At 48.5% G+C, this 18,073-nt stretch overlaps 1 protein-coding gene across 2 annotated transcripts in view; it reads right to left on the bottom strand.

Moving 5' to 3' along the window:
• RPAP3 (RNA polymerase II associated protein 3) overlaps positions 1-18,073 on the bottom strand; it is a 205,862-nt gene that overhangs the window by 45,570 nt on the left and 142,219 nt on the right. For both annotated transcript variants that reach the window (XM_075344953.1, XM_075344955.1), the window contains one exon: positions 4,823-5,052. In XM_075344953.1, the coding sequence (XP_075201068.1) occupies positions 4,823-5,052 (230 nt within the window). The remainder of the gene's footprint in view (positions 1-4,822; positions 5,053-18,073) is intronic.

Below are 18,073 nucleotides of genomic sequence, written 5' to 3'. Positions count from 1 at the left end.
AAGCAAAAATTAAATTTTACCTAAAAATGTTGCTCTAACCCAAATTTATTCACTTTTAGAAGAAATAACACAACAAAATGGACCCCAAAACTTGTTCCCCACTTTCTTATGAGTGCGCCGATACCCCACATGTGGTCAGAAACCTCTGTTTGGACAAATGGGATGGCTCGGAACAGAAGGAGCAATATTTGAATTTTGGAAAGCAAATTTGGCTGAAATAGATTGCGGGCACCATGTTGCATTTACAGGTCCGCTAAGGTACCTAAACAGAAGAAACCCCTCACAAGTGACACCATTTTGGAAACTAGACCCCTCAAGGCTTCTATCTAGGGGTATAGTGAGCATTTTAGATCCACAGGTACTTCACAGATTTTGTTAACGTTACGTTGTCATATTGAAAATTTTAATAATTTTCTCAAAAATGTTGCTTTAGCATCAATTTTCTCACTTTTTCAAGAGGTAATTCCAAAAATTTGACCTCAAGGTTTGTTAACCACTTTTTTATGAGCGCGGTGATACCTCACATGTGGTCTGAAACCTTTGTTTGGACAAATGGGAGGGCTTGGAACGAAAGGAGCAATATTTGAATTTTGGAAAGGAAATTTGGCTGAAAAAGATTGCGGGCACCATGTCACATTTGGAGGACCCCTAAGGTACCTAAACAGCAGAAACCCCGCACAAGTGACCCCATTTTGGAAACTAGGCCCCTCAAGGAATTTATCTAGATGTTTGGTGAGTACCCTGAACCCCCAGGTGCTTCACAGAATTTTATAACGTTGAGCCATGAAAACATAAAAAATAAAATTTTACCATAAAATTGATATTTCAACCAGGTAGCTTTTTTTTTACAAGAGTAAAAGGAAAAAATTCAGCATAACATTTATTGTGCAATTTCTCCTGAGTTTGGCGATACCTTATATGTGGTGGAAATCAACTGTTTGGGCGCATGGCAGGGCTCGGAAGGGAAGGAGTGCAATTTGACTGCAAAATTGGCTGGAATCAATAGCGGACGCCAGGTTGCATTTGGAGAGCCCCTGAGGTGCCTAAACAGTGGCGGTCCCCCACAATTGACTCCATTCTGGAAACAAGACACCTCAAGGCTTTTATCTAGGTGTATAGTGAGCAGTTTGAATCCACGAATACTTCACAGAATTTGATAAGCTTAGGTTGCCATATTGAAAATTTTCATTTTTTTCACAAAAATGATGCTTCAGCATCAAATTTCTCACTTTTTCAAGAGACAACAACAAACCGTGGACCCAACAGGTTGTTATCCAATGTCTTATGAGCACAGGGATAATCCACATGTGGCCAAAAACCTCTGTTTGGATAAATGGGAGGGCTTGGAATGGAAGGAGCACCATTTGAATTCTGGAAAAGTTGAAATAAATTGCGGGCACCATGTCACATTTGCAGGGCCCCTTGGGTACCTATACATTAGAAACCCCCCACAAGTGACTCCATTTTGGAAACTGGATTTTATTCAGGAGTATAGTAAGCATTTTGAATCCACAGGTACTTCACAAAAATGTTGCTGTAGCAACAAATGTCTCACTTTTAGGCTATGTGGCCATGATCCAGTGACACGGCGTCTAGTACACAGAGTCAGCCTCCTGCAGAGATGTGAGTGTTGTCCACGGGAGAACGCAGCTGCCCATGCCCACGATTTGGGTTCAGGCCGCTGTGGAGCTCTATGCTACCTGCAGAGAACACTCATCTCCGCAGCATAAATTGACATGCTGAGGCTCGGGAAGCTGCGCCACAGGTCAGTGTTTGCTGCGGAGAAAAGAAGCACATTGGGCATGGGATTTCTAAAAATCCTTCCACTGTGCTTCTACTGCACAACGCAGCGCTATGGACACAGGGACACACTATGGACACACTCTGCGCCCAAAACGCTGCAAATCCCGATTATGGGCGCACAGCCTAAAATGCTACAATGGATGAATGGATAGATGTCAAACATATATAACATCCCACCCCCTGCATATTCTAAGCTGGCGCCCTTTAGTGCCTTTCATGTGGCACTAAAGGGTGCCTAGCCTTGTATTTAGTCCCCCCAAAAAATTAATAATTAAAATAAACTACGTGGGGTCCCCCCTATTTTTGATAGCCAGCTAGGGTAAAACAGACAGCTGTAGCCTGCAAACCACAGCTGGCAGCTTCACCTTGTCTGGTGATCAATTTGGAGGGCTCCCCAGGCGTTTTTTTAAAAAAAAAAACAAAAAACGTGGGGTCCCCCCCAAATTAGATCACCGGCCAAGGTGAAGCGGACAGCTGGGGTCTGGTATTCTCAGGGTGGGAAGAGCCATGGTTATTGGAGTCTTCCCAGCCTAAAAATAGCAGGCCGCAGCCGCCCCAGAAGTGGCGCATCCATTAGATGCGCCAATCCTGGCACTTCGCTCCAGCTCATCCCGCGCCCTGGTGCGGTGGCAGACGGGGTAATATATGGGGTTGATACCAGCTGTAATGTCACCTGGCATCAAGCCCTGGGGTTAGTGATGTCACAGCATCTGAACAGATACCCGACATCACTAACCCAGTCAGTAATAGAAAAAAATAAAGACAAAAAAAAAATGTATTTGAAAAAACACTCCCCGAAACATTCCTCTTTCCCCAATTTATTGAAAATAAAGAAATTCCGGTCGCTGGAATCCATTTTGGAGGTCCCACGCCGACTCTGGATCTTCTAGAATATGGGGGGCACGTTCAGGGAACGTATCCCCCATTTTCTGGAAAAGCAAGCTCTCCATGAGCAGTGTGGGTGCAGTAATCTGAGAATACTGCACTCACACTGCCCCGGTCCAACTTAGGGCAGAGTGACCTGCAGTAACCTCATTCCAGAATATGAGGGGCATGCTCACAGAACGTACCCCCCATTTTCTGGAACAGCAGTCTCTCCATGTGAGGAGTGTGGCTGCAGATTACTGCACTCACTCTCCCCCGGTCCACAGTGGAGCAGCCTGTGCAGCAGCGACGTCAGCGTCCCTGCTTGCAGGGATCCAGCTGACAGCCGCTGTCTGCGCATGCGCCGCCAGCATTCAGGAAGGAGGCGGCGTGATCGCGGGACGGATCACCAGACAGGTAACGTAAGACCGGGGGCTGGGGGGGGGGTGGCCTAGCGGGACCTGGGGACACCTTTCTGTCGCATGTGACGTGTCACATGCAGCAGAAAGAGGAGAATGAATGCGGCCGCGCGCTGTGCGCTGCGCGCCGCCATCTTCCACGCTCCGGAGGGGGGTGGCTCTGGAGAACCGGAGGGGGCTCCGGTGACCAGAGGGCTCCGGTGGACCGGAGGAGGGGTCAGGGGGAGGACATTTCCCTCCGATCTGAAATGTTTGATCATTACAGATCGGAGGGAAATGAATGCAGAGTCGGCGCCGGCGGCAGTTTTCTGTGCGCTTCGGCGCCATTTTGAGTGCTCCGGAGGGGGGGTAGGGGTGGTGGGGGGACTCTCCGGTACTAGGGGCTTTGGGGGCACTAGGGGTTTAGATTTCTTTCTCATCTGACATGTTTGATCATGTCAGATGAAAAAGAAATCAGTTTTACCGGCCATTTCTTTTTTTTTCATGTGTTCGTCGGTATACAGTGTATACCGCCGATCACATGATCGGGGTCCAAAAAAAACACCCCGATTCATAATCTGGTGGGTCTCAGCTACCCCCGGTAGCTAAAACCCCCGAGATTTTCGGTCGCTGGGGGGCGCTACAGGGTTTTTTCGGGCCGCCGCTTTAAAGCGGCGGAACAGAATAAGTACCCTGTTTTGCCGCCGCTTTAAGTCGTACGGCCGTCGTTATGAGGTTAAATGCTGAAAATATATTTGAAACTCCAGAATTGATGATTTTAGATCACCACACTCCAGAAGAAATACAATAAAAAGCTATTAAAATGTGATACATTTATCCAAAAATGTGCAATGCAAAAACAATATAAAAAAAAACAAAAAAAAACAAAAAAAAACAACAGGCCCTCATCCAGGTCCATTAATAAAAAAAAAAAAATGAAGTTACAAGCGACAAACACAAATATGGTTCTGAAATATTTTGTAATCACTATTTATAGCCAAAAAGAAAGCAAAAAAAACCCCCACAAAAACAACAGCTTGGTATTTTGATAATCATGCTAGCACAATGATGAACACAGAAAAAAAAAAAAAAAAGAAGATCTAAAAAAAAAACAATGGAGGAGTTGTGTGTGTTTTTTTTTTTTCACCATTTCACGGCACTTGAATTTCATTTTTTTGCCATTTTCAATACATTATATGGTAATATTATTGTGGTTACAGAAAATCACAACTTGACTCACAAAACAAGTCCTCATACTGATATGTTGAGAAAAAAAAATAAATTATGGCTCTTGGAAGAAGGGGAGGAGAAAATGAAATAAAGAAAGAAAAAAAAAATGAAAGCGTTAAATAAATTGTACAATCCCAAAAACCTGCCTGAAAAAAAATAAATAAAAAATACATACATAAATACACGCACACATGCACACATCTCAGAAGGTGGTCAACACGAGTCACTGTGTGTCTGTTCTTATTACTGGGTGATTATACAGTCAAGAAATGGCCTTAATTCTGGATGGCAACTTACAGGGATAAGTCATTTCTTTGATAGTGGATATGGATGTGGGCACAACATTAGTCCAGCCACAGTATATGGTTTCAATGTTTCAAATGTTCATGACTATCTGACATCTGTTCCTTTTCCGTAAATTTCCAAATATAGAGGATTAGTTATGAAATCAGTACATGTAAGAAAGTATTCTTTTCACCACTAAACAAATGTATATAATGTATTTAATGGGGGGTTTGAGGACTTACTGAGGCGTTGGCAAGTCGCTGATTTCCTCAATCTTTAACATCTTTGCACTGGGAGCTTCTGGGTAACTGGAAACTGCTTCTTTAGAATTCAAGTATCCGTTACCTTTTTCAGCCTCCTCAGGTTGGATTAAAACACTGATTTTATCATCATTGGGAGATTTAGTTATAACATCCACTGGAGCGAGTAACAAACCTCCAATCTCTTCAATTTCCATCCTCCTTAAAGGTTTCTAGTGATAAAAAATATTCAGAATATAAGATAGTGGTATATTTATTTTGTTTACATTTTTTTTTTTTATTTTAAAATTTGGTTCAAACAAAACAAATTGTTCACAGAAAATTTAACAATTAAGGCCTCTTTACATGCTGCGATATCGTGACAGATATCGCTAGCGTGGGTACCCGCCCCCATCGGTTGTGCGTCACGGGCAAAATCGCTGCCCGTGGCGCACAACATCGCCCAGACCCGTCACACTACTTACCTGCCTAGCGACGTCGCTGTGACCAGCGATCCACCCCCTTTCTACGGGGGCAGTCCGTGCGGCGTCACAGCGACGTCACTAAGCGGCCGCCCAATAGAAGCGGAGGGGCGGAGATGAGCGGGACGTAACATATCCCACCCACCTCCTTCCTTCCTCATTGCGGGCAGGACGCAGGTAAGAAGAGGTTCCTCGTTCCTGCGGTGTCACACGGAGCGATGTGTGCTGCCACAGGAATGACGAACTACATTGTTACTGCAGCAGCAAAGATATTCGAGAATGGACCCCCATGTCACCGATGAGCGATTTTGACCATTTTTGCGACGATTCAAAATCGCTCATAGGTGTCACACGCAACAACATCGCTAAAGCGACCGGATGTGCGTCACAAATTCCTTGACCCTGAGATCGCTTTAGCGATGTCGTAGCGTGTAAAGCGGCCTTTAGTTAAATTACAATCTGAAGTTAAATTGACATTCAATTTTTTAAATAGAAGGGGAAAACAAAAAAAAGAGGGAAGGGGGGGAAGGAAAGGCTATAGGATTAAAGAAAAAGGAAAACTAGAGTTGTAGTACAGTTTTGGCTGAAAATTTAATCTGAATCTCTTAACACATAAATTGCTAACATAACTATTAGAATAAAAGAAGACGGAGAATAGAATTAAATCATTTTTACAGCTAGTAGCTCCACTAACTCAAGGATTTAATATAATAAGATTGGGATTGAACTTCTTGATAGTGGTATATTTATATGCCAGAAATTTCAAGCAAGAAGAAGGGAATTTTGTTTACTTACCGTAAATTCCTTTTCTTCTAGCTCTAATTGGGAGACCCAGACAATTGACAATTGGGTGTATAGCTACTGCCTCCGGAGGCCACACAAAGTATTACACTTAAAAGTGTAAGGCCCCTCCCCTTCTGCCTATACACCCCTCGTGGGATCACGGGCTCCTCAGTTTTAGTGCAAAAGCAAGAAGGAGGAAAGCCAATAAACTGGTTTAAAGCAAATTCAATCCGAAGGAATATCGGAGAACTGAAACCATTCAACATGAACAACATGTATATACAAAAAAACAGGGGCGGGTGCTGGGTCTCCCAATTAGAGCTAGAAGAAAAGGAATTTACGGTAAGTAAACAAAATTCCCTTCTTCTTTGTCGCTCTATTGGGAGACCCAGACAATTGGGATGTCCAAAAGCAATCCCTGGGTGGGTAAATAATACCTCGTAGTAGAGCCGTAAAACGGCCCCTTCCTACAAGTGGGCAACTGCCGCCTGAAGGACTCGTCTGCCTATGCTGGCATCCGCCGAAGCATAGGCATGCACCTGATAGTGTTTCGTGAAAATGTGGAGGCTGGACCAGGTAGCCGCCTGACACACATGCTGAGCCGTAGCCTGGTGCCTCAAAGCCCAGGACGCACCCACAGCTCTGGTAGAATGGGCCTTCAGCCCTGAGGGAACCGTAAGCCCCGCAGAACGATAAGCTCGAGAATTGGTTCCTTGATCCACCGAGCCGGGCTTGATTTGGAAGCCTGCGACCCTTTACGCTGGCTAGCGACAAGGACAAGAATGCATCCGAGCGGCGCAGGGGCGCCGTACGATAGATGTAGAGTCTGAGTGTTCTCACCAGATCTAATCAAGTGCAAATCCTTTTCACATTGGTGAACTGGATGAGGACAAACAGAGGGTACGGGGATACCCTGATTGAGATGAAAGGGGGGAAACCACCTTAGAGATAAATTCCGGAACCGGACGCAGAACCCCTTGACCTGGTGGGACACCGGGAAGGGGGCCTTGCACGACAATGCTGCCCGGACAGACACTCTCCGAAGTGAAGTGACTGCCACAAGGAAAACCACTTTCTGCGAAAGGCGTGAGAGGGAAAAAACTCTCATAGGCTCGAATGGTGGTTTCTGAAGAACCATCAGCACTCTGTTCAAATCACAGGGTTCTAACAGTCGTTTGTAAGGAGGGACTAATCGGCAAACCCCCTGCAGGAACATGCGTACCTGAGGAAGTGTTGCTAGGCGCTTCTGAGAAAATACAGAGAGCGCTGAGACTTGTCCCTTAAGGGAGCCGAGCGACAAACCTTTTTCCAAACCGGATTGCAGGAAGGAAAGAAAGTAGGCAAGGCAAATGGCCAGGGAGAAACTCCCTGAGCAGAGCACCAAGATAAGAATATCTTCCACGTTCTGTGGTAGATCTTGGCAGATGTGGGTTTTCTGGCCTGTCTCATAGTGGTAATGACCTCTTGAGATAACCCTGCAGATGCTAGGATCCAGGACTCAATGGCCACACCGTCAGGTTGAGGGCCGCAGAATTCAGATGGAAAAACGGCCCTTGAGACAGCAAGTCTGGTCGGTCTGGTAGAGCCCACGGTTGGCCTACCGCGAGATGCCACAGATCCGGGTACCACGACCTCGTTGGCCCGTCTGGAGCGACGAGGATGGCGCGGCGGCAGTCGGACCTGATCTTGCGTAACACTCTGGGCAACAGTGCCAGAGGAGGAAACACATAAGGGAGTTTAAACTGCGACCAATCCTGAACTAAGGCGTCTGCCGCCAGAGCTCTGTGATCTTGAGACCGTGCCATGAATGATGGGACCTTGTTGTTGTGCCGGGACGCCATTAGGTCGACGTCCGGCCTCTCCCAGCGGCAACAGATCTCCTGAAACACGTCCGGGTGAAGAGACCATTCCCCTGCGTCCATGCCCTGGCGACTGAGAAAATCTGCTTCCCAGTTTTCTACGCCCGGGATGTGAACTGCGGATATGGTGGAAATTCGGAACTGCTTGCCTTCCAGCCACTGCTGGAAGGCTTGTAGGGCAAGATACACTGCCCTGATTTCCAGAACATTGATCTGAAGGGTGGACTCCTGCTGAGTCCACGTACCTTGAGCCCTGTGGTGGAGAAAAACTGCTCCCCACCCTGACAGACTCGCGTCCGTTGTGACCACCGCCCAGGATGGGGGTAGGAAAGGCTTTCCTTTTGACAATGAGGTGGGAAGAAGCCACTACTGAAGAGAATCCTTGGCCGCCTGAGAAAGGGAGACGTTCCTGTGTAGGGACGTCGACTTCCCGTCCCATTGGCGGAGAATGTCCCATTGTAGTGGACGCAGATGAAACTGCGCGAAAGGGACTGCCTCCATTGCTGCTACCATCTTCCCTAGGAAGTGCATGAGGCGTCTCAAGGGGTGCGACTGGCCCTGAAGGAGAGATTGCACCCCTGTCTGTAGTGAACGCTGTTTGTTCAGCGGAAGCATCACTATCGCTGAGAGAGTATGAAACTCCATGCCAAGATATGTTAGCGATTGGGTCGGGGTCAGATTTGACTTTGAAAAGTTGATGATCCACCCGAAACTCTGGAGAGTCTCCAGTGCAACGTTCAGGCTGTGTTGGCATGCCTCTTGAGAGGGTGCCTTGACAAGTAGATCGTCCAAGTAAGGGATCACAGAGTGACCCTGAGAGTGCAGGACTGCTACTACTGCTGCCATGACCTTGGTGAAGACCCGTGGGGCTGTCGCCAGACCGAAAGGCAGGGCTACGAACTGAAGGTGTTCGTCTCCTATAACGAAGCGTAGAAAAACGCTGGTGCTCTGGAGCAATCGGCACGTGGAGATAAGCATCCATGATGTCTATTGATGCTAGGAAATCTCCTTGAGACATTGAGGCGATGACGGAGCGGAGGGATTCCATCCGGAACCGCCTGGTTTTCACATGCTTGTTGAGCAGTTTTAGGTCCAGAACAGGACGGAAAGACCCGTCCTTTTTTGGCACCACAACAAATTGGAGTAAAAACCGTGACCTTGCTCCTGAAGAGGAACAGGGATCACCACTCCTTCTGCCTTTAGAGAGCACCCGCCTGCAGAAGGGCACCGGCTCGGTCGGGAGGTGGAGAAGTTCTGAAGAATCGAGTCGGAGGACGAGAACTGAACTCTATCCTGTACCCGTGAGACAGAATGTCTCTCACCCAACGGTCTTTGACCTGTGGCAGCCAAATGTCGCCAAAGCGGGAGAGCCTGCCACCGACCGAGGATGCGGAGAGAGGAGGCCGAAAGTCATGAGGAAGCCGCCTTGGTAGCGGTTCCTCCGGCTGCCTTCTTTGGGCGTGACTGAGCCCGCCAAAAATCTGAGCTCCTCCGATCCTTTTGAGTCCTTTTGGACGAGGAGAATTGGGACCTGCCCGAGCCTCGAAAGGACCGAAACCTCGACTGTCCCCTCCTCTGTTGGGGTTTGTTAGGTTTGGGCTGGGGTAAGGAAGAATCCTTACCCTTGGACTGTTTAATGATTTCATCCAATCTCTCACCAAACAGTCTGTCACCAGAAAATGGCAAACTGGTTAAGCACTTATTTGGAAGCAGAATCTGCCTTCCCTTCCCTTAACCACAAGGCTCTGCGTAAAACCACGGAGTTGGCGGACGCCACTGCCGTACGGCTCGTAGAGTCCAGGACAGCATTAATAGCGTAAGACGCAAATGCAGACATTTGAGAGGTTAAGGACGCTACTTGCGGAACAGATGTACGTGTAACAGTGTCAATCTGCGCAAGACCAGCTGAAATAGCTTGGAGTGCCCATACAGCTGCGAATGCTGGAGCAAACGACGCGCCGATAGCTTCATAGATGGATTTCAACCAGAGCGCCATCTGTCTGTCAGTGGCATCTTTAAGTGAAGCCCCATCGTCCACTGCAACTATGGATCTAGTCGCAAGCCTGGAGATTGGAGGATCCACCTTTGGACACTGGGTCCAGCACTTGACCACGTCAGGGGGAAAGGGATAACGTGTATCCTTAAGACGTTTGGAGAAACGCTTATCTGGATAAGCGTGGTGTTTGTGAACTGCTTCTCTGAAGTCAGAGTGGTCCAGAAAAGTACTCAATTTACGCTTGGGATACCTGAAATGGAATTTCTCCTGCTGTGAAGCTGACTCCTCCACTGGAGGAGCTGAGGGAGAAATATCCAACATTCCATTGATGGACGCTATAAGATCATTCACTATGGCGTCACCATCAGGGGTATCCAGATTGAGAGCGGTCTCAGGATCAGAATCCTGATCAGCTACCTCTGCCTCATCATACAGAGAGTCCTCCTGCTGGGACCCTGACCAGTGTGATGAAGTCGAGGGCCGCTCCCAGTGAGCTCGCTTAGGCTGTCTGGGACTGTCGTCCGTGTCAGAGCCTTCACCCTGGGATGCATGGGACCCCCCCGGAGCACGGATTTGTTCCAAATGAGGGGGGCCAGGGAGCATTGAATCAACAGTGCCCATGGTCTGAGTTACCGGTCTGGACTGCAAAGTCTCTAGGATTTTAGTCATAGTCAGAGACAATCTATCAGCAAAAACTGCAAACTCCGTCCCTGTCACCTGGACAGTGTTCACAGGTGGTTCTCCTTGGGCCACCTCTAGCAGAGACCCCGGCTGAGCAAGTGCTACAGGGGAGCATTGCACCCAATGGGGGTCAGTGGAACCTGCCGGTAGAACAGCCTCACATGCGGTACAAGCAGCATAGAAAGCCTGTGCCTTGGCACCCTTGCTTTTTGCGGACGACATGCTGTTGTCTAGCCATCTAGGAGGGTATATAGCCAAGAATAGCGACCGTACAGTGCAATGTATAACATACAAGCATAAAGTACAAATGAACACTTCGGCACTAGTGGGGTCAGCACCTCAGGTGCTGCTTACCGCCCGCTCAAAAGCGGGTGTGTGGTCGCCCGAATCCTGTGTCTGGGTCTCCAAGAGCTTGTCTCCCTTCTCCAGCTCAGACTGCAAACAGGAATGGCTGCCGGCGTCCTGTGGAGAGGGGCGGGCCGTGGGCATGCCCCAGACAAAGTGCGGGAAACTGGCGTCTCACTGTGCCCAGTGAGGGGGCTGGAGTATGCTAAGCAGACTCCAGCCCTCGGCGCTGACGTTCTGAACAACGTCCCGCCCTTCCCCTGACTGGCAGGCCTGGGGGCGGGAACGAAACGAAACTAGGCCGCAAAAGCCGGGGACTCGATTTATACGCGCGGCCGTCGTATAAGCACGGCCAGCGCGGAAGTCCCCGGCGCACCACAAGTCCCAGCCGCGCCACAGTGTAAAAACAGCCAGCAGCGGCCGGCGCGGCAGTTCCTAATACATAAACTCACTCAGCTAAGCTGCAGTGAGTAATAGCACAAGCGCTCCGCGCTGTTGTCCCCGGCGCACTAACACACCCAGCATGCTGGTGTGTGTGTGCGCGATTTGTACGGGGACACAGAGTACCTTAATGTAGCAGGGCCCTGTCCCTGATGATACTCAGCTCCATATCCAGCAGGTTCTCCGGGTCTGTGGATGGAGCACGGTCTCAGTGCCTGGAGACCGGTAAGATCCCACTTCACCCAGAGCCCTGAGGGGGATGGGGAAGGAAAGCAGCATGTGGGCTCCAGCCTCCGTACCCGCAATGGATACCTCAACCTTAACAAACACCGCCGACAAGAGTGGGGTGAGAAGGGAGCATGCTGGGGGCCCTATATGGGCCCACTTTTCTTCCATCCGACATAGTCAGCAGCTGCTGCTGACTAAAACAGTGGAGCTATGCGTGGATGTCTGACCTCCTTCGCACAAAGCATAAAAACTGAGGAGCCCGTGATCCCACGGGGGGTGTATAGGCAGAAGGGGAGGGGCCTTACACTTTTAAGTGTAATACTTTGTGTGGCCTCCGGAGGCAGTAGCTATACACCCAATTGTCAATTGTCTGGGTCTCCCAATAGAGCGACAAAGAAAACACATTTATCTCTTTTCTTCAGTCTGATCATCGGTCTGTATCATCACCCAGAGCAGTATACAAAATTCTGCTGGTTGATAAGATATTCAAAATTGTGGATGTTAAAGTAAGAAAAATCCACAAGGGTCACATAAATAACTTAAAACTGAATAAAGTGATTTACTAAATATCAACTAATGAAAATCAGACTTTGCTTTTAAATTGTGGTTCTAACAATTTGGTGCATGTCTATGTGTAACCGATTATTTGAGCTTTGCGCTGGGTAGCATTGTGAAAGCAATGGTTTGTAGAGATGAGCGAGCACTACCATGCTTGGGTGCTCGGTACTCGTAACGAGGAGTTAAAACTTGGATGGGCACGACTCGAGTACAGAGTATAATGGAAGTCAATGGGGAACTCGAGCATTCTTCAGGGAAATCTTTCAGAAAAGAAAAAAAAAATCCGCACCAAAATCCGCGGCAAATCCGCACCTTTGAAAAAGGTGCGGATTTTGCGGGAAAGCTGCGGATTTTGATGCAGAAAAATCCGCAGCTACATTCTCCCGTGGTCACATAGCCTAAGACACTGCATTTTTGACACCGTGAAAATATGTAGCATCAAAAACTCAAACCCTTTGTGGGACACAGCCTAAAGGGGGCTTTACATGCAGCGACATCACTAGCAATGTCGCTGGTGAAAGCACCCGTCCCCGTCGGTTGTGCGTCACGGGCAAATCGTTGCCCATGGCACACATCGTAAGGTCCCATCACACGGAGTTACCTGCCGAGCGACGTCGCTGTGGCCAGCGAACAGCCTTCTTTCTAAGGGGGCGGTTTGTGCGGCGTCACAGCGACGTCATACGGCAGGCGGCCAATAGAAGTGGAGGGGCAGAGAGCAGCCACAGGAAAGTGACGCCCTCCTCGTTGCTGGAGGACACAGGTAAGCTGTTTGTCGTTCCCCTGGTGTCACACATAGCGATGTGTGCTGCCTCAGGAACGACAAACAACCTGCATCCAGCACCATCAACGAGATTTTGAAAACGAACGACGTGTCAACGATCAACGATAAGGGGAGTATTTTTGATCATTAACACTCGCTCGGAGCTGTTACACACAACGTCGTCGCTAACGACGCCGGATGTGCGTCACGCAATCCGTGACCTCGGCGATATATCGTTAGATACGTCGTTGCGTGTAACGGGGCCTTTAGAGTACAAGAATGGGCCACAGAGTGTACATTTTAGGATGCTAACATCTTGCTTAAAAGATATTGTCTCATATTGTTGAACATGAGCGCGGTGCTCCCCAGCCTCTCATCTTGCTGCTTGCCAAGGGGGTGTAACCTCCTGATTGACAGTTCAGACCAGTAGTATGGTTGTGCTGATGGCCAGAAATGATCGCTTTCCAATGTGGCAGGCAATGGGAGCTTGATCTCTTCAGCATTTGAAGACAGCAGGGGCACTTTGCTCCTGATCCGATCAACTTCAATTTGAACTCCAGCAATTCAGTCAACGCTTACAAGCGCTATAGAGAAAGAGCTTGTAAGCACGATGTTCCTTGATAGTGGTCCAGCCACCTTTAAATGATTCAGTGGTGGCTGGTAGCATAGGCAATGAGCAGTAAAACAAACTCCCTCTGTCCTGGAGAGTGGAGATGATTATTGTTAAAAAGTTAAATTACAAAATTGCTTGATTTCATAAGCAGTTTTTAATGTATCCATAAGAAGAGTAAGCATCATTATTTTGTGGCTGCCCTTTTTATTTAAAACAATTAACAAGCATAGATTGTAAAATCACCAAAATAAAACTTGTTAGCAAATATGCTGAGAAGTGTCGCCAAAATTTGGTTGTTAATTCTGTGTTTTAGGAGGCTGTAGAGCAGAGCGGTAACCCAAAAGGGCTCCGTGGCCCCCTACTGTGAAAGTGCGGGATCTCACATGTTATTGTGAGGTCTTTCACTCTGAACTAAACCAATTTTACCATACCTTTTACTAAACAGTTACCAAATAGTAACTGCTTTAACCCCTTCAGCCCCCAGCCTATTTTGACCCTAAAGACCAGGCCACTTTTTGCAATTCTGACCAGTGTCACTTTATGAGGTTATAAGTCTGGAACGCTTCAACGGATCCTGGTGATTCTGAGGCTACATGCGCACGCTGCTTTTTTTGCTGCTTTTTTGGCTGCAGTTTTGTCAGCAGAACTTTCTGACATCTGACTTCCCAGCAAAGTCTATGAGAAGTCAGATTTGTCATGCGCACATTGCAGTTTATTTGTCAGCGTTTTTTTTGTCAAACGTTTGTGACAAAAAAAAAAAAATGCAGCATGTTCATTCTTCCTGCGTTTTTGTCAACATTTGTCACCCATTGAAATCAATGAGGGCATCAAAAACGCAGGAGAAATGCATGCTAATCAAAAGTGGTGCATTTTACCTGCCTTTTACCTGCGTTTTGGTACCAAAAACGCAGGTGATTTGTCAGGAAGTGAGATCAGGCAAGTGGTCCCGTCCCGTCCCATCCTCCATGTGTTCCCCGAAGTACCGCTGTCCCCGGGCGAGATGATGTGGAGGACGGGGACTATCAGCAGCGGCGGCAGCGAGAGGGAAAAATCAATGTTTTCAACTGCCAATGTCCATCCCCCTCTCGCTGCCGCCGCCGATAGTCCCGTCCTCCACGAGTTCCCCGAAGTACCGCTGTCCCCAGCGTGCACGCACAGGGGAGATGGACCCCTCTCACCGCCACCGCTGAAAGTCCCGTCCTCCACGCTCCTGTCAGCTCCACGCAGTAGCGCGATCAGCTGAGCTGTCACTGAGGTTACTCGCGGCCACCGCTGGATGCAGCGGTGGCCGCGGGTAACCTCGGTGACAGCTCAGCTGATCGCGCGGCTGTCTTCATTTGCTGCATGGAGGTGACCCGAGCGGCGGTGTCTGCTGCAGCTCCGGTCACCTCCATGCAGCAGAGCTGGATGCGGCGCTGGACCATCCTGGATTACGCCGGACATGGAGGGCTTTGTCGGGGTTAATAAATTGGTAATGAGGGAATGTGTTTGTGTTTTTATTTCTAATAAAGGATTTTTCGGGTGTGTGTGTTTATTTACTGTATTTACAGATTAATCATGGAGGGTGTCTCATAGACGCCTGACATGATTAATCTAGGACTTATTGGCAGCTATGGGCTGCCAATAACTCCTTATTACCCCGATTTGCCAACGCACCAGGGAAAATCGGGAAGAGCCAGGTACAGTCCCAGAACTGCTGCATCTAATGGACGCGGCCATTCTGGGCGGCTGCTGACTGATATTGTTAGGCTGGGGGGCTCCCCATAACGTGGAGCTCCCCATCCTGAGAATACCAGCCTTCAGCCGTATGGCTTTATCTGGCTGGCATTAAAATTGGGGGGACCGCACGCCAGTTTTTTTTTAATTATTTCTTTATTTTTAATTTTTTTTTTTTTTCAATTCAACAAGCTTTATGGGCTTGTTTGAACTGAAAGATACATGAAACAATTGTTGACAAAACTGCAGCCAAAAACGCACCAAAAAAGCAGCAAAAACGCACCAAAAAAGCACCTACATTTTTTGTGACATTTCCAGGCTCTCTCTGACAAGGTGCAGTTTTGGCTGCAGTTTGTGAACACGAAAAAGAAGCAGCGTGCGCATGTAGCCTGTGACATATTGGGCTTCATGTTAGTGGTAAATTTAGGCCAATATTTTTTGTGTTTCTTTGTGAAAAAAACAAAAATCTCACGAAAATTTTGTAAATTTTCAAACTTTGAATTTTTATGGTCTAAAACAAACGAGACATATGACACAAAATAATTAATAAATAACATTTCCCACATGTCTACTTTACATCAGAACAATTTTGGGGAAAAGAAAAATTTAAGGAAGTTATAGGGGTTCAAAGTTTATGAGCAATTTCTCATTTTTACAACAAAATTTACAAAAACAATTTTTTTAGGGACCACATCATATATGAAGCGATTTTGAGAGGTCTACATGACACAAAACACCCAAAAGTGACACCATTCTAAAAACGGCACCCCTCAGGCTACTCAAAACCACATTCCAGAAGGTTATTAACCCTTCAGGTGCTTCACAGTAACTAAAGCAATGTGGAAGGAAAAAATTAACATTTTACTTTTTGCAACAAAAATGTTAATTTAGCCTCAAATATTGCATTTCACAAGGGTAGCAGGATTAAATGAACCCCCAAAATTTGTTGGGCAATTTCTTCTGAGCACGCAGATACCTCATATGTGGTGAAAAACCACTGTTTGGGCGCACGGCGGGAAGGAGCGTCATTTGACTTTTTGAACAGAAAATTAGCTGGAATCGTTAGCCGCACAATGTTGCGTTTGGAGAGCCCCATAGGTGCCGAAACAGTGGAGCTCCCCCACATGTGACCCCATTTTGGAAACTAGACCCCTCATGGAATTTATCTAGATGTTTATTGAGCACTTTGAACCTCTGAGGCCTTCACAAAAGTTAACAAAAATGAGCCGTGAAAATATATATATTTTTTTTTTTGCAAAATTGTTACTTCAACCAGGTAGCTTTTTTTTCACAAGGGTATCAGGAAAAATTGCACCATAAAATGTATTGTGCAATTTCTCCTGAGTACACAGACACCTCATATGTGGTGGAAATAAAATGTTTGGGCGACCAGCAGGGCTCAGAATGCAAGGAGCGTCATTTGACTTTTCAAATGCAAAATTGTCTGGAATAATTAACATAATTAACCATGTTGTGTTTGGAGCCCCCCTGATGTGCCGAATCAGTAGAGCTCCCCCACGTGACCCCATTTTGGAAACTAGGCCCCCATGGCATAAAAAAAAAAATCAGGGCGCACACACGGATGTTCTGCAAAAAGGGGGGGGACTAGGTGGGATGAAAAAAGAAGTCCTGTCCAAAGTGGAGTACGACTGCAGGATGATTGCTGATCAGGTACCTACCGTATTTTTCGCTTTATAAGACGCACTTTTCCTCCCAAAAATTTGAGAAGAAAATGGGGGGTGCGTCTTATAAAGCGAATATAGCGGTACCTGGGGGTCCTGTCTGTGCGGTGATCGGGTGGCCGGGTGCCTGTGGCTGCATGCAAGTGGCCGGGTACCTGTGCTTGCGTGCGGTGGCAGCCGGGTACCCGTGGCTGTGTGCGGGCGGCGGTCGGGTGCTGTGTGCGGGCGGCGGCCGGGTGCTGTGTGCGGCCGAGTGCTGTGTGCGGGCGGCGGCTGTGTGCGGGCGGCGGCCGGGTGCTGTGTGCAGGCGGCGGTCGTGTGCGGGCGGCGGCTGTATGCGGGCGGCGGTCAGCGGCTGTGTGCGGGCGGCGGCCGGGTGCTGTGTGCGGGCGGCGGTCGGCGGCTGTGTGCGGGCGGCGGCTGTGTGCGGGCGGCGGCCGGGTGCGGGCGGCGGCCGGGTGCTGTGTGCGGGCAGCGGCCGGGTGCTGTGTGCGGGCGGCAGATGGCTGCCGCCCGCACGTAAGCACAGGTACCTGGCCGCTTGCACGCAGGGTGGGCGGGCAGCCTGCTGGCTGCCACTCTGTGCGTGCGGGGCAGGCGGCTGTGCAGCAACTTACCCAGTTTGTCCGCGGTCCCAGTTTCATATGATGGCAGTGGGCGCGTGCGCAGATGGAGCCCTTGGATGAGAGCTCCATCTGCGCAGGCGCCATTATTTGAACCGGGACTGCGTACACTGGGACACTCACTGCAGCGGCCTGCTGCATGACTCACCCGCCGTCGCCGCTGCTGCTGCCGCCACCACGGGCCCCGCGGCTCCTGCCACCACGGATCCCCCGGCTCCTGCCACCCCGGACGCCACCTGCCACTGACCCGCCGTGCCTGCCAGCAAATCCGCTGCCTCCTGTGACCCCGCTTCACCACCACTGTGCCCCCCTCCAGTAAGAGAACACCGGATTATAAGACGGACCCCATTTTTCTTTTTTTCATCTTTTTTTATGTCTAAGTTTGGGGTGCGTCTTATAATCCAGTGCGTCTTATAAAGCGGAAAAATACGGTAATTGTTCTAGTTTTGTCTTTTTTTTTAATTTGGGGTGCACAAAAAAAGGAAAA

Source organism: Anomaloglossus baeobatrachus, chromosome 4 (assembly GCF_048569485.1).
Source record: "Anomaloglossus baeobatrachus isolate aAnoBae1 chromosome 4, aAnoBae1.hap1, whole genome shotgun sequence".
Taxonomy (NCBI): Eukaryota; Metazoa; Chordata; class Amphibia; order Anura; family Aromobatidae; genus Anomaloglossus; species Anomaloglossus baeobatrachus.
Note: the sequence above shows the minus strand (reverse complement) of the source record. Positions and strands in the feature narration are given on the sequence as shown.